This window comes from Dreissena polymorpha, chromosome 3, assembly GCF_020536995.1.
Source record: "Dreissena polymorpha isolate Duluth1 chromosome 3, UMN_Dpol_1.0, whole genome shotgun sequence".
Taxonomy (NCBI): Eukaryota; Metazoa; Mollusca; class Bivalvia; order Myida; family Dreissenidae; genus Dreissena; species Dreissena polymorpha.
This window is the reverse complement of record NC_068357.1, coordinates 137373889-137387555: the sequence shown is the minus strand read 5'-3', so window position 1 is coordinate 137387555 and position 13667 is coordinate 137373889. Positions and strand designations below refer to the sequence as shown.

At 37.7% G+C, this 13667-nt stretch overlaps 1 protein-coding gene across 1 annotated transcript; it reads right to left on the bottom strand.

Annotated features, from left to right (window-relative positions):
• Positions 1 to 1458: 1458 nt before the first annotated feature.
• LOC127872625 (opsin-VA-like) lies at positions 1459 to 3912 on the bottom strand. The gene is made up of 3 exons (XM_052415955.1): positions 3535 to 3912; positions 2547 to 2649; positions 1459 to 1769 (listed from the first exon to the last, which is right to left on the bottom strand). The coding sequence occupies exons 1-3, from the start codon at positions 3910 to 3912 to the stop codon at positions 1459 to 1461; spliced, it is 792 nt and encodes a 263-aa protein (XP_052271915.1).
• Between the last annotated feature and the right edge of the window lie 9755 nt (positions 3913 to 13667).

Sequence of the window (13667 nt, the reverse complement as noted above, 5' to 3'; positions counted from 1 at the left end):
CAGGGTCAAATTTAACCCCAGGGGCATAATTTGAAGAAATTTGGTAGAGGACTATTAGATGTCTCTAAATACCAAATTTGATAGCCCTATGCCCAATGGTTATGGGCGAGTCGATTTTGAAAGTTTTCACAAAATAGGCGTTATATAAGCATTTGTTCAATTTTGTGACCCCCGGGGCATAGTCAAATTTAACCCCAGGTGCATAATTTGAAGAAATTTGGTAAAGGACTATTAGATGTCTCTACATACCAAATTTTATAGCCCTAGGCCTAATGGTTATGAATGAGGAGATTTTGAAAGTTTTCACAAAATAGGCAATATATAAGCATATGTTCAATTTTGTGACCCACGGGGCAGGGTCAAATTTGACCCCAGGGGCATAATTTGAAAAAATTTGGTAAAGGACTATTACATGTCTCTACATACCAAATTTGATAGCACTAGGCACAATGGTTATGGACAATAAGATTATGAAAGTTTTCACAAAATAGGCCTTATATAAGCATATGTTCAATTTTGTGACCCCCGGGGCAGGGTCAAATTTGAACTCAGGGGCATAATTTGAAGGAATTTTGTAGAGGACTATTAGATGTCTCTTCATACCAAATTTGATAGACCTAGGCCCAATGGTTATGGAAGAGACGATTTTGAAAGTTTTCACAAAATAGGCCTTATATAAGCATATGTTTAATTTTGTGACCTCCGGGGCAGGGTCAAATTTGACCCCAGGGGCATAATTTGAAGAAATTTGGTAGAGGACTATTAGATGTCTCTACATACCAAATTTGATAGCCCTAGGCCCAATTGTTACAGACGAGAAGATTTTGAAAGTTTAACAAAATAGGCCTTATATAAGCATATGTTCAATTTTGTGACCCCCGGGGCAGGGTCAAATTTGACCCCGTGGGCATATTTTGAAGAAATTTGGTAGAGGACTATTAGAGATGTCTCTACATACCAAGTTTGATAGCCCTAGGCCCAATGATTATGGACGAGAAGATTTTGAAAGCTTTCACAAAGTAGGCCTTATATAAGCAAATTTTCATTTTTGTGACTCCCGGGCAGGGTTAAATTTAACCCAAGGGGCATAATTTGAACAAATTTGAAAGAGGTTTACCACAGGAACATTTCTGTGAAATTTCATCAGAATTGGACCAGTAGTTTAGGAGAAGAAGATGTTTTAAGGAAAAGTTAACGCACGCACGCACGCACGACGGACACAGGGCCATGACATAAGCCCCGCTGGCCTCTGGCCAGTGGAGCTAATAATCTATTTTATTAAAATGAGTGGGCCAGTTAGAAACTGATTGAGTTGGTCGTGCCCCAGCCACACGTTTTTAATAAATTCACACGTAGACGTTTAACACAAAATCAACTTCGCATGGTTGTACGACTTACAATGTCGGGCTGAAAGTTACAAAATCGACGACAACAAGAGTAACATAAACACGCACCTTACTACAGAATATTTCCGTTGATTGCTCGCGTTGGTCGGATTGTGCAGTCGCTTTCAGCCGTGGCACACCCTAACTCCGTGGCTTTCTGCGGCCGAGTGGCCACATACGAAGCGTCGCTACAGCGCACCAACTGCACCGCTTTCTGGCGAAAGCTTTTGCTCAGTAGGGCATATATTATCGGATTCCAGACAACCACCGACTTAGCGAACCATGCGGACATGCGGGATATGATCGGATTAATGGTGTCCGGGTTTCCGAATACCGTGTAGAATGACACGATTCCGTAAGGCGTCCAAGACACAACGAATGCCACTGAAATATTGTATTGCAATTCATAATTTAGCCATGCGGCCACTGAAACCGTATTGATATAATTTGGAAATCGACCAGACGATGAACAGGGTATTAATTTCTAAATCGGCCGTTTGGTGCCCAGGGTACGACCAATGCCCGTGATGATTTTTTTTCGAAAATAAGTTTTCCATTTGTTGCTGTTAATTGAGAAATAAACACCGATCTGTTGGTCTAATGCTTATGAATGAAATAAAGAAAGATTGAACCATTCGATTAAATTTCCATTATAGCATGATTGGATAACTACGTGTGCTTTGAATTGATAATATGGTCTTATAATTGATTTATTATTTGCCTACACTAAAATAATTCAGTTTTCGGAGAAATGTATATTTCAGCGCATACCTTGTGTGGTGATAAGTCATTAAATAATTGCTCCATACCTGAAGTGAGCCGCGTCATGTGAAAATGGGTCCGGTCAGAGGTTATCCCTCTTGGCTAAGAAGTCACGCAATGTTTTGTGGACCCATTTACGGTCAGGGTGGCTCCAGACCAGACTGCGCAGATGCAAATATGGCTTTAGACCCATTTTCTCATTACGCTGCTCAAGTGTGGTTGTCAGTCACTGACATTAGTCAGTAATAGCATGTGTGTCTAGCACTGGTTAGATCAGCAAAACGTGTTTAATGAAAAGTGTAAGTAGATTAAATCTTAATAAAGACACGGTGAAACATATTTTGAAAAATATCAAAACAAACGCAATGTCATGCTGAGCAAGCGAAAAGGTAAACTTACAGACTAAGCCCAATGAAGTTATAACAAGATGCACCTCTTCTTGTTTTCTTTTTTTCGCATGTTTGCTCGAAGCGAGCATCACTCGAACTGTCGACTGCTGTACCTTGAATAGAATTGTCAATGATTTAGTTTAAACCTATTTATTTAAGCCCGATTGCATAGACTAAAACCAATACTTTGTGTCTATGGGGGAAATCAAAAGAACGCTCTCAAAGTTTTTATATTGTTAAGTGTTTGGACAGCAAGGCTTCTAAGGCAAAGTTCAAACTGTGATGGATAAATGTCTAAGAGGTGTGTCCGCAAATGTGACCAACATTGCTGGAGTGTGTTTGTCACCCGCATGGCAGTTATTCATATTCACACACTACTCAGGCTTAAATGAAACGCTTGCGAGTGAAACGTGTTTGTGTGCTCATTTACACTTCTTGTCGATGGCATATTTTAAAGGGTCCTTTTCACAGATTTTGGCATGTATTGATGTCTGTCATTAAATGCTTTATATTGATAAATGTAAACATTGGATAAAAGTTCCAGTTAAAAAAGAACAAGAAAACGGTAAAATTAAAGTAAAAAAGCAACCATCAATTGGGTTCCAACCACTGACGCCTGGAGTAAAAGTCTATCGCTTCGACCATTCGTGCTCATACAATAACTTATGTATAAAAGCAATCCTCGTAGAATCACAAATATAACGACAACAAAAGAACTCTCCGAAAAATTCAATTGTTTCGCGTTACAACGCTTAAAAATGTTATGGTTTTTAAATCGTCAAAAGATGCATGTAATGGATATTTAAGAGCCTGGTACATGTTTAGTATTACTGTTTCCGCATTGATATCATAACTACAACGAAAATTTGGTAATCTGAAACATTTTTTTTTCAATTTTGTCAATTTAAAAAATCGTGAAAATGCCTCTTTAAGTAATATATCAATCGCTTTAGAAATTTTTGCTACCAACAGAAAAATAATAATGCACAATCAAGTACCCTTATCGTTTTGATGATCAGCACGTAGAAGATGCTCGTGATAGTCACAGGTAGGGCGTAGCACACTGTTCCTATCCCGATCAGATAAGCCTTGCCGGTGCTGCTTCTGTCGTTTAAGGCGAGTCCGCAGCTGGTTCCGTGCGCCTCGAGCCCATAAGACCCGAATCCGAGCAGCGGCGAGACCGCGAGAACCAGCGAGAGGAGTTGGCACCCCGCAAAAGCTAGAGCGACGCGCCATTTCTCGATAGGGGCGTTATTGAGTGGCAAAGCCACTATACCCAGGTAACGTCTAATGGTGATACATACGTGGTAGAACATGGACGATGTGCCGAAGTAATAGTTGACGAACGCTTCGTAGACACAAGAGGCCTCTGACATGTGCACGAACCAGTGACCCGAAAACTCCGCTATAATCACGGGTACAAATCCAAAACACGTAAGTAATAAAACCGTTGACGAAAATTGCTATGTTGAAAAACATCTTTTCGTTTATCATTTTTCGATTTTTCAAGAAAACACCGATGGTAAGTCCGTTCAGAGCGATTCCGAGGATAAAAATTAACATAATCCATAATGCGGAAACTATTTCAATCCACCGCGGGGTTTCAAAAGCGAGTGTTAGATTGAACATGATATCAAGTTTTGTAACAAAGAATTGCAAAAAATGTTAGCCATGATTTTGCCTTCTGCCAAACGTTGAAACAATAGCCTTTATGCATTCGTCTGGAAATGTCGATGCCATTTACACAGCAACATTAAATTAACGCCTTTAGTAGCATACCGTAGGGACAGAAACCTGTGATACACCCACATATATTGAGGCAAACTGCACGTGCTGTAACAAACGGACAACATGTGACATTCAAGACACAGACGGTAAAATTACTTACAGCACATGCAAAAATGTTACCTTGTCGCATGAGAAACGTGATATACATTATAGGATGCAACAAGTGCGAGTGTGTTGTTTATGTTGGGGAGACGGAGACACCCCCTGTACGTCAATAATCAAAACTGAGTAGGATAATTCAAACTGAAGAAAAAATGGCTACAGAAATAAAGACTCCTGTCATTTATTTCTAACAACACGTTTATTTAAGGTAAGTTGTGACATAATAAACGTTCCTTTTTGATAAAATGTTATTTGCCGGATACAATTCGCTAATAAACCCATAACAATTAAAAACAATTACGTCGAAATAAAATGAATATGTTTGAAAATCTGGAGAAAGTAAATGAAATTGTCAAAAGTTTTAGGCCCAAAACAATTATAATCGACTGTTTTTAATGTTTTAATGCCTGGACTTATGTATTACCTTTCATATATGTATGTAACAAAATTGGTTGGCGTAAATGCTCGAAAACGCAATATACATGTATTCGTACTTGTTTGGAACAAGAATATCCAAATTGGATAATGACCTAACTAGTGTATGGATAAGTCCAAACTATCATTAGGAAGTCGATGGATAATGACCAAACTGCAAGTCGTTTTTTGGTAAAGATCTATGTAAAATGACCACTCTTGAAAATATTTCGATATTTATTTGACAACAAACGCATTGTAGCACATTGTTAAACAATCATAATAAAAACATGATTTAGTTTTCTTTTCAGGAACAACAGAAGATAATGGAAAACTATAGATGTTATTGTACAGAGTCCTCTAAATGCCTGAAAGAAATACTAATCCATAACACAACTAACCATTACGTAGAAAATAAAAAATTAGAAATCTCACCTTAGATGAAACAACCGGCAAATTCGGTTATCGGACAAAAATATATGCTGATATTACTCCACAAAACATACATGAACAACATAAGCAACTCACTATTGAAAATGGCATTATCAAAGTGATAGAAAAAGTTAATCATAGTGCCAGCACATCGCCCCGGCTGCTAAAACTATTTGCCACCAGTTTAAAGGAGCGAATCGACGGTATTTCCCTATATAATGTAATATCAAATATTCAAAATAACAAAAAGTCCAAATGTTATTAACATAAAATCGGAAGGAATAATACGTAATTGATGAAATCGGAAATAAAAATAGTTAAAAGTCCACAAATATTATTCCCTACGGAATTCGGTTAGTGACATCTATAATCTCGCCCTTGTTTCATCAAGGGCGACACACGATAAACGATATTTTGCGCGACAGTCGCGGCAACGCACAATACATTTAACACGAAATATCGCCCTTGTGCAACAGTCGCCCTTTTAAATGCAATACCTCGCCCTTTGAACACGACCGTCGCCCTATAAACACGACCGTCGCCCTTATGAGCGCGACCGTCGCCATTTTATGCGAGATATTGCCTATAAAAGGGCGACTGTCGCGTTCTAAAAGGGCGATTTCTCGCAGTATAATAGGGCGACGGTCGCGTTCATAAAGGGCGACGGTCTTGTTCAAAGGGCGACGGTCGTGCTCAAAGGGCGAGATATATCATATAAAAGAGCGACTGTTAAATATATCGTGCGTCGCCGCGACTGTCGCGCAAAATATCGTGCGTCGCCGCGACTGTCGCGCAAAATATCGTGTATCGTGTGTCGTCCATGATGAAAGAAAGGCGAGATAATAGATGGCACTATCCGGATTCCGTAATTCCCACCAAGGTTTCAATAAAGTCATTCCATATAGAACTCGCAAGCTTCCTATGCTAAAATACCGTTACAAGTCGTTTATCGTCAGTGAGCATGCGCATAGTGGGGTACTGTACAATTCACTCGTAAATATTTTACTACTACTTCAATTTTCCCGCGCCGGCGAAAAAGGTCACGGGGAAAACGTATTTTAATTTCAAAATACATAATTTACAGAAGATTTTTCATATTAATGTCTGTGTATCGAGATATTATTTAATATGTTCTTTTCAATGTGTAAATATATTTCGGAAAGTAAAATGCTATACTAGCCGTCGATATGCTCCTTAAATATGTGTGTACCATTCGATGCAATCTTTCTGATATAATGTATAATGAATCAGATCAGTGAATGCCTAAAATAATATTCGAACCCTCTTATATGGTGAAAGATACATGAATCAGCGGAACGAGTGCCACTTTAACCTGCAGCTTCGACTCGAATCCCTTTAAATCAAGTGATCAAATAATAAGTATGGGCATGTTTTAGTTTCTATGCTTTTCATGCTATCCTAAAAATCCAAGGGACACGTGTTATGTCATCTCTATGTACGTAGAATACAAAATTCGCATGCTTATTTTGCTTATAATCTCAATTGTATATATATGCACGTTCCGTTGAAATTGATTTCACTAAATAAATAACAAATAAATTATTGCTGATGTTCGTTGAAAGTATTTTTTATATTCCATTATACACATCGAGTGATTTTTTTTGGTTATTAATTGTTTTTTTTTTAAATAATAATATCCAACCTGTCTTTGGAAAACATGTTCAATACATCGCAGTGTGTGCATTATCCATTTTGAGTTTGGTTATTATCCACAGAAATTTTCATATCAGTTTGGATTATCCATAAACTTTTATACCCGTCCTACAAGCACACGATTTTATCACAAAAACACGCTAGGTATTAAGAATAAAATTTTAAAGGACATTCATGATATAATTTGGCATATATCTGTTTCAGTTTCGTTCGCTTTTTTGTCAATTAACGTGTAAATAATTCAACACATAGGTCGCATATCATGAAAATTAGCATTTTCCGAAGACAAATTTATCGTTGTTTACTAGAAAAATATTAAATCATTGCAAAACTCAAAACGTATGTGTGTGTCAGACATTCATTATCACATGTGTAGAACAATTACGTCCTTATAGTTACTAAATTAGCAGGAATGATAAAATGATCACCTACCTTTCAGTTTCCAGGGTTTTTTTGGCCCGATTTTATAGCCGAAATTCGGCTATGTTCCCAATCCCAAAAAGTATACTTTTTCCCCAAAATGTGGCAAAAAATTCCCAATTTACAAAAAAAATTAATATATATATATTTTTTTTATTTTTTTTTAAGAAAGAGGTCTCTAAAGCGTATTTTATCTCAATTTTAATTTAATTACATCTAACAAAGTATTATATGATTTTGTTCTTTTAATTTGAATGATTATAAAGAGTTATATCAAATTTAGTTTCCCTAATCGGTGGACGTTTCGTTTGGAATAAAAAGGCTTATGAATTTATTTTCCCGAATTTCATGAAAATGCCGATAAAATTCCCGATTCCAAAGCCATGGGCTATCTTCCCAAAAAGTGGAAAAAAACCCTGGTTTCAGTTTCAGTTTCGGCCGAAATAAAAATCTTCAGTTTGAATTATCCAACTCAGTTTGGATTATCGACGTACAGGGGGTGGGAGAGGCAAATCCGAGAACGCATGAGTGAACACTTACGAGACGTCCGCCTGCATAAAGAAAAGCCCATTACTACCCACTTTGACTCGAACCACTGCGATGACAACATGTACTTCTCGGTCCTGGAGACCCTTAATATCGCTGGACGCCAAGAACATGTAATTAGAGAAGCGTTGTGGATAAAGAGACTAAATACTATGAAACCTTTCGGATGTAATGTAAAAGACAGTGCGTTCCAGTCGGCAACATTAATAGACAGCATATAATGCTTATAATAAATAATAATATTTATGTTTATTGTATAAACATTGTATATATTATATATATGTATATTGCGAACATGTATATGTGTATGTGTATATATGTATATGTATATTTGTGTGTGTGTATATATATATAACGGGTTCAAAATTAGACCAACTCTAGAGGCTCATGAAACAAAATGAAGTCAAAACCGTAATTAGGTTGTATACTGTCTCGTAACATATCCAATCTTTGTCATTCCGAGTAAACAAATTGTTAAGAGCCACAGTTTTAGCACAAACATCGAACAAGTGTCCACCTAGCGATCGGGAGGTCACGGGTTTGATCCCAACTGTGGGACCGTTATTTACTTTTCCCCCAGAGATACAAAGTACTAGTTCAATACCCATCCAACGGACTCGAGAGCGTTTCAAATAAACCTTATTATTTCAAACCAATCGAGCTAAAATAAATAGGTTCAAACTTAAACATCGCACACACTGAACAAATAATATTAGTTTCTACATTTTCCAGTTAAGCGACTGAGGGCCTGTATGACCCCATGTCATAATAAGCAATTTATTATTTTCCAATTAACACCATGTTATAACATGGTTTTTGTGGTTTTGGTCATTTTTTACGTTCACTGACTTATTGGAATGCCGTGTTTTGCACGCAGATCTGGTGAATAGAAATACAAAAGTGAATTAATTGAATAAGAATCTGTGTATGGGGTCAATGTTTGCCACCAGAAAAGATCAGTATCTTCGTTAGGAAAGTTCAATGGAGTCGTATTCTGAGAAAACTTGGCTTAATGCTTGTGCGTTAAGTGTCGTCCCAGATAAGCCTGTGCAGTCCGCACAGGTAAATCAGGGACGACACTTTCCGCCTTAACTAGATTTTTGCTGAGAAAAGAGACTTCATTTAAACGAAAAATGTAATAAAAGCGGAAAGTGTCGTCCCTGATTAGCCTGTGCGGACTGTACAGGCTAATTTCGGACGACACTTTCCGCACATGCATTAAGCCCAATTTTCTCATAACAAGACACAATGAATCGATTCCATCGTCAGCTACGTCTATATAGCTTGTAAATGTACACGTGCCCTCCTCCTGGGATCTCGTCTGATCACAACTTTTACGACATTTACAAGTAATAATTAACACCTATTAGTGTATTTTATATAATCATACATGAGTGATACCATGGAAAATATTATAATAGCTGATCGAAGATTGATAATAGATGTTTGTTCTGGGAAAATATGTTGACTCAAATGATGCATCGTTGTTTGAAATAGTTGTACACTGATTTATATTGACACGGGCTACGGTTGGTGATTTCCGCCGTTTAAGTAATTGTCTACGTATGTCGTATTATTGCTGTTATCGTGAATATTTTATTGTGTCTCCATGTTTGAGTTGTTTATATTTGTGTTCATGTATTGATCGTTTTTCGAGGGTAAACAGTGTACTATACAAATAGAACACCCATTACGACCCACGCGCTAGTGTCGTGCGTCCTCATTTGGAACAGAACCTCAATGTTCCGATTGAACTTGACATAATACTCGTTATGATACAATAATCATAAACGATACTTATTTCGGAAGTAAATTCTGTTGTTGTTTTCATCCGGGCAATATACGAGACTGGTTGTTAATGTTTGTAAATAACTAAATAATAATTTTGAACCAAAGATGAACCAGTCGTATAAGTTAGTAGACTGCATGCCTATTTTTGACGCACTTCAATATTTATAGTATTTATACACAATTTAAACCATTCCAAAAGGTTGACTTCCTTTTCCGGTCATTTTACGTTGTTTCAGTCAGAAAAACTTGCTGAAAATTTGTTTAAATTCATCGATAGTCAAAACACCAAAATGCCGAAAAGAAAGCGGACAAAAACGGTGGCGGAACCGCAAGCTAAGGGTACGGTAATTGATTTTGAGAAAATCATTACGGATTCCAACATTGTACCCGCAAATAGCATGACTGATGCAGATCGTAATCGTGGTGAGGGCGGGCAGGCGGATGTGGTGGAACGTCCGGCCTCCTTTTTAGGTGTGAGACTCAGTGATGATGATTTGGCCATTCATGTCCCTAGTGCGATTAAAGAGCAAATCGTAACTGGTCAATATGTAAATTTAGCCCTTTTGATAAAAGGCCCATCAGAGCTAGCTGTTTTCACGTCGGATGGTGTACTTACCTTAGCGGCTGACGGTTCATTACAGACAAAACCTAAAGAATGCAAAGATAAGGTACCAAACATTGAGAAATGGACTGATGCGTTTTTGATGTTTGCTTCCATTTATCTCAAACACCACCCGCATAAAATGCAGGAATTGCTACAGTACATGTTCAATATTAGAGAAAGCGCAAATAGCAAAGGGGGATTTGCATGGAGGGCATACGATGAGCTCTTCAGGATGCGACAAGCTTCCCAACCTGCCCCCTGGTCTCACATTAACCCTGACCTGTGGTGGCGCTGTACATTAGGGCTCGAGATTAATCAGAGTTCCCTGACTAAGCCCACGACATCACGGGCAACATGCAATTACTTCAACCAAGGGGTTAATAGGTTCAATAACTGTCGTTTCAGCCATACATGCTCTGGGTGTGGTGGTCAACACCAACAAACACATTGTCCCAATCCAAAGGGCCAAATAAAACAAAGAGCACATTTCGCAGGGAATTCCCCCCCCCCCTTTTTCGTCCCCGTGGAAGACCGTTCCCCAGAGGAAGACCTTTCACAGGCCGTTAATTGTAGCCAGAATCATTTTTTAAAAAGCTCCAAGCTCCGTTGATGTCGACAAGTTACATGTTATGCACTCGGTTATGATAATATACTGATTCAAAAAGTGGTTGATGGATTTAAGCATGGTTTTCCTATATGCTACACAGGCCCCCGTGTTTTTCGTGAAGCTAAGAACCTTAAGTCAGCTGTTTCAAGTCCTAATATTAGTAAACATAAAATAAGTGCCGAAGTTTTATTGAAACGGGAAGCGGGGCCCTTTCAGTCACCCCCATTTCAGAACATGATCATTTCACCATTAGGTTTGGTGCCCAAAAAAGTTGATGATACAGAGGCACCTGAACATAACAAATTTCGAATGATACACCATCTTTCCTGGCCTGATTGTTTATCAGTTAACTATTTTATTGAACCGGTTGATTCTTCAGTACACTATTCTAGCTTCGATCAGGCAGTCGGTCTGATCCAACGTTTGTGAAAGAATTGTAAGTTATTTCAGGCTGATATTAAAGATGCTTTTAGACTAATACCAATACGGCCTCAGGACTTTGAACTGCTCGGTTTTAAATTTGAAAACCAATATTATTTTGATAAATGTGTACCATTTGGTGCTGCAAGCAGTTGTAAAACATTCGAAATGTGCTCATCATTGTTTCAATTTTGTGTCGAAAAACAGACACCATCTGGTGAACTTATGCATTACCTTGATGATTACCTTGGGGGAAATTATTCAACTGCTTCTTGCGCTAACCTTCTCAAAATATTTCTCGGGGTAATGTCTGACTTGGGAGTACCTATTGCAAAAGAGAAAACACAGGGTCCAACGGAGGTGCTTGTTTTCCTTGGCCTTGAACTTGATTCAAACAACATGTCGGTACACATACCACAGAACAAAATTTATGAAGTAATACTAAAAATACACAGTGTTTTGTCTAAAAACAAGTCTACACTGAAAGAAATGCAGTCTTTGATTGGTTCATTGAACTTTTGCTGTCGAGCTATACCATTAGGACGCCCTTATTGTCGGAGATTAATAGATTCTATATGTGGCTTGTCCAAACCTTACTACCATATAAGAGTAAAACAGGAGATAAAAAAAATTTGTCAATGTGGATAGAATATTTAAGGTTCTTTAATGGAGTGTCCGTATTTCATGACCAATTTTGTGTGCTAAGCGAGGATCTTGAGTTGTTTACAGACAGTGCTGGTGGTTCTGGCCTTGGTTATGAGGTATATTTTCAAGGACAATGGTTCAACGGTTAATGGCCAGCACACTGGCACACGTGTGGCTTGTCAAAGGATATAACATTAATTGAGTTTTTTCCCGTTGTTGCTTCAGTTTTTGTGTGGGGGGACATGCTACAAGATAAGAAGATACGATTTAACTGCGATAATATGGCAGTAGTGGATATTTTAAACAAGATATCATCCAAGAATTCAAATGGAAAATGTGCTCCTAGTTCGCATCCTTACGTTACAATAGTTTACGATTAAATATTATGATCAAAGCTGCTCATGTTCCAGGTAAATCAAATGTGATTTGTGATGAAGTTGTCTCGTTTTCAGTTAGACAAGTTCAGGGCAGTTGCTCCACACGCAGACATCGAACCACAAATAATACCAAATCTTCTTTGAGAAGTCTTCAACAACGAGCTGGGGTCTTATTGAGGGCGGGAACAGCAGTTAACACGCAATTAACTTATAATACTGGTTTAAGGTAGCGCACCTCTAATGATTTCCCGCGATTTCTTCGAAGGTTGAAGAGCCTACTATTAGGTGCAGTAGCCTAGTGGTTAAGGCGATAGACTAGAAATCTTTTGGGATATTCCCGCGCAGGTTCGAATCCTTCCGACGACGTATACTTTTTTGCGACGCGTTTTATTTATTTTCTAACGTAATTTGATATAATACTGGCATATAAGCTATATTTATTGTTAAATATGTTGCAATTTGTATGCACATTCTTCAATTATTAAAATTAAAACAACGTGATGGCGAAATTGGGTGATTTACTGTTGAAAATACGAACCATGCATGTTGCATTTTTATTTTTATTTCAAAAAGTAAACGGTAAATCTGTCTATTTCTTGGTATTTTTTGCTGTATATAGTGTTTCTATAAAAAAAACTAAGTTTAAAATATGACTTAAATGATACTATTTTGAATTTTATGACACTTTGTTTTTAACCGACCCAATTTTTACTTGGCTGAAATCACTTACATTTCATGGCGCTCTTCCATAGATAAAAATTTGTAAAAAATAAATGTCTGTAAAAGAATACTTATTTCATCTTGTTTAAACTTTAAACACCTTTACAGCATCTGTACACACCAACTGCATGCCCATATTTGGAAATTTGAATGAATTATGGAACTTTTATATACCCCAGGGGTGAAAATAAACTGGACAAAAGCCGAGCGTGGGGGTGGTTTTGAAAAAAATCGGTATATTTTTTTAAAAAGCATGGAAAGCCTACCTACAAATTTGCATGTAGTTCAGTGAAATGATGCTGATTAAGAAAATAATCACTTAGATTATATTTGGATATGTGCCCATTAGAGGTGCGCTACCTTAAACGCTTTTGCGTCATTCAGAGCTGCGTATGAACTGGGACAAATCTGGCCTACAAATACTCATCCAGTTATTTTGTTCATGGCTTATTGCTTCGAAGTGGGTAGGGCACCTAGCACAATCGCGACATACATTGCCGGCATTAATTACTACCACAAATTGCATGGCTGGGAAGATTTTCATAATTCTTTTATCATTACTAAAGCTCTTGCAGGTTCTAAACGTAGACC

Excerpts from the sequence above, each read along its gene's own strand:
- LOC127872625 (XM_052415955.1), bottom strand. The coding sequence starts at position 3,912 with ATGTCAGAGGCCTCTTGTGTCTACGAAGCGTTCGTCAACTATTACTTC. Across the intron at positions 2,650-3,534 it reads TGATCATCAAAACGATAAGG|GTACAGCAGTCGACAGTTCG; the intron begins GTACTTGATTGT and ends ATTCTATTCAAG. Across the intron at positions 1,770-2,546 it reads AACTTCATTGGGCTTAGTCT|TGGCATTCGTTGTGTCTTGG; the intron begins GTAAGTTTACCT and ends ACAATATTTCAG.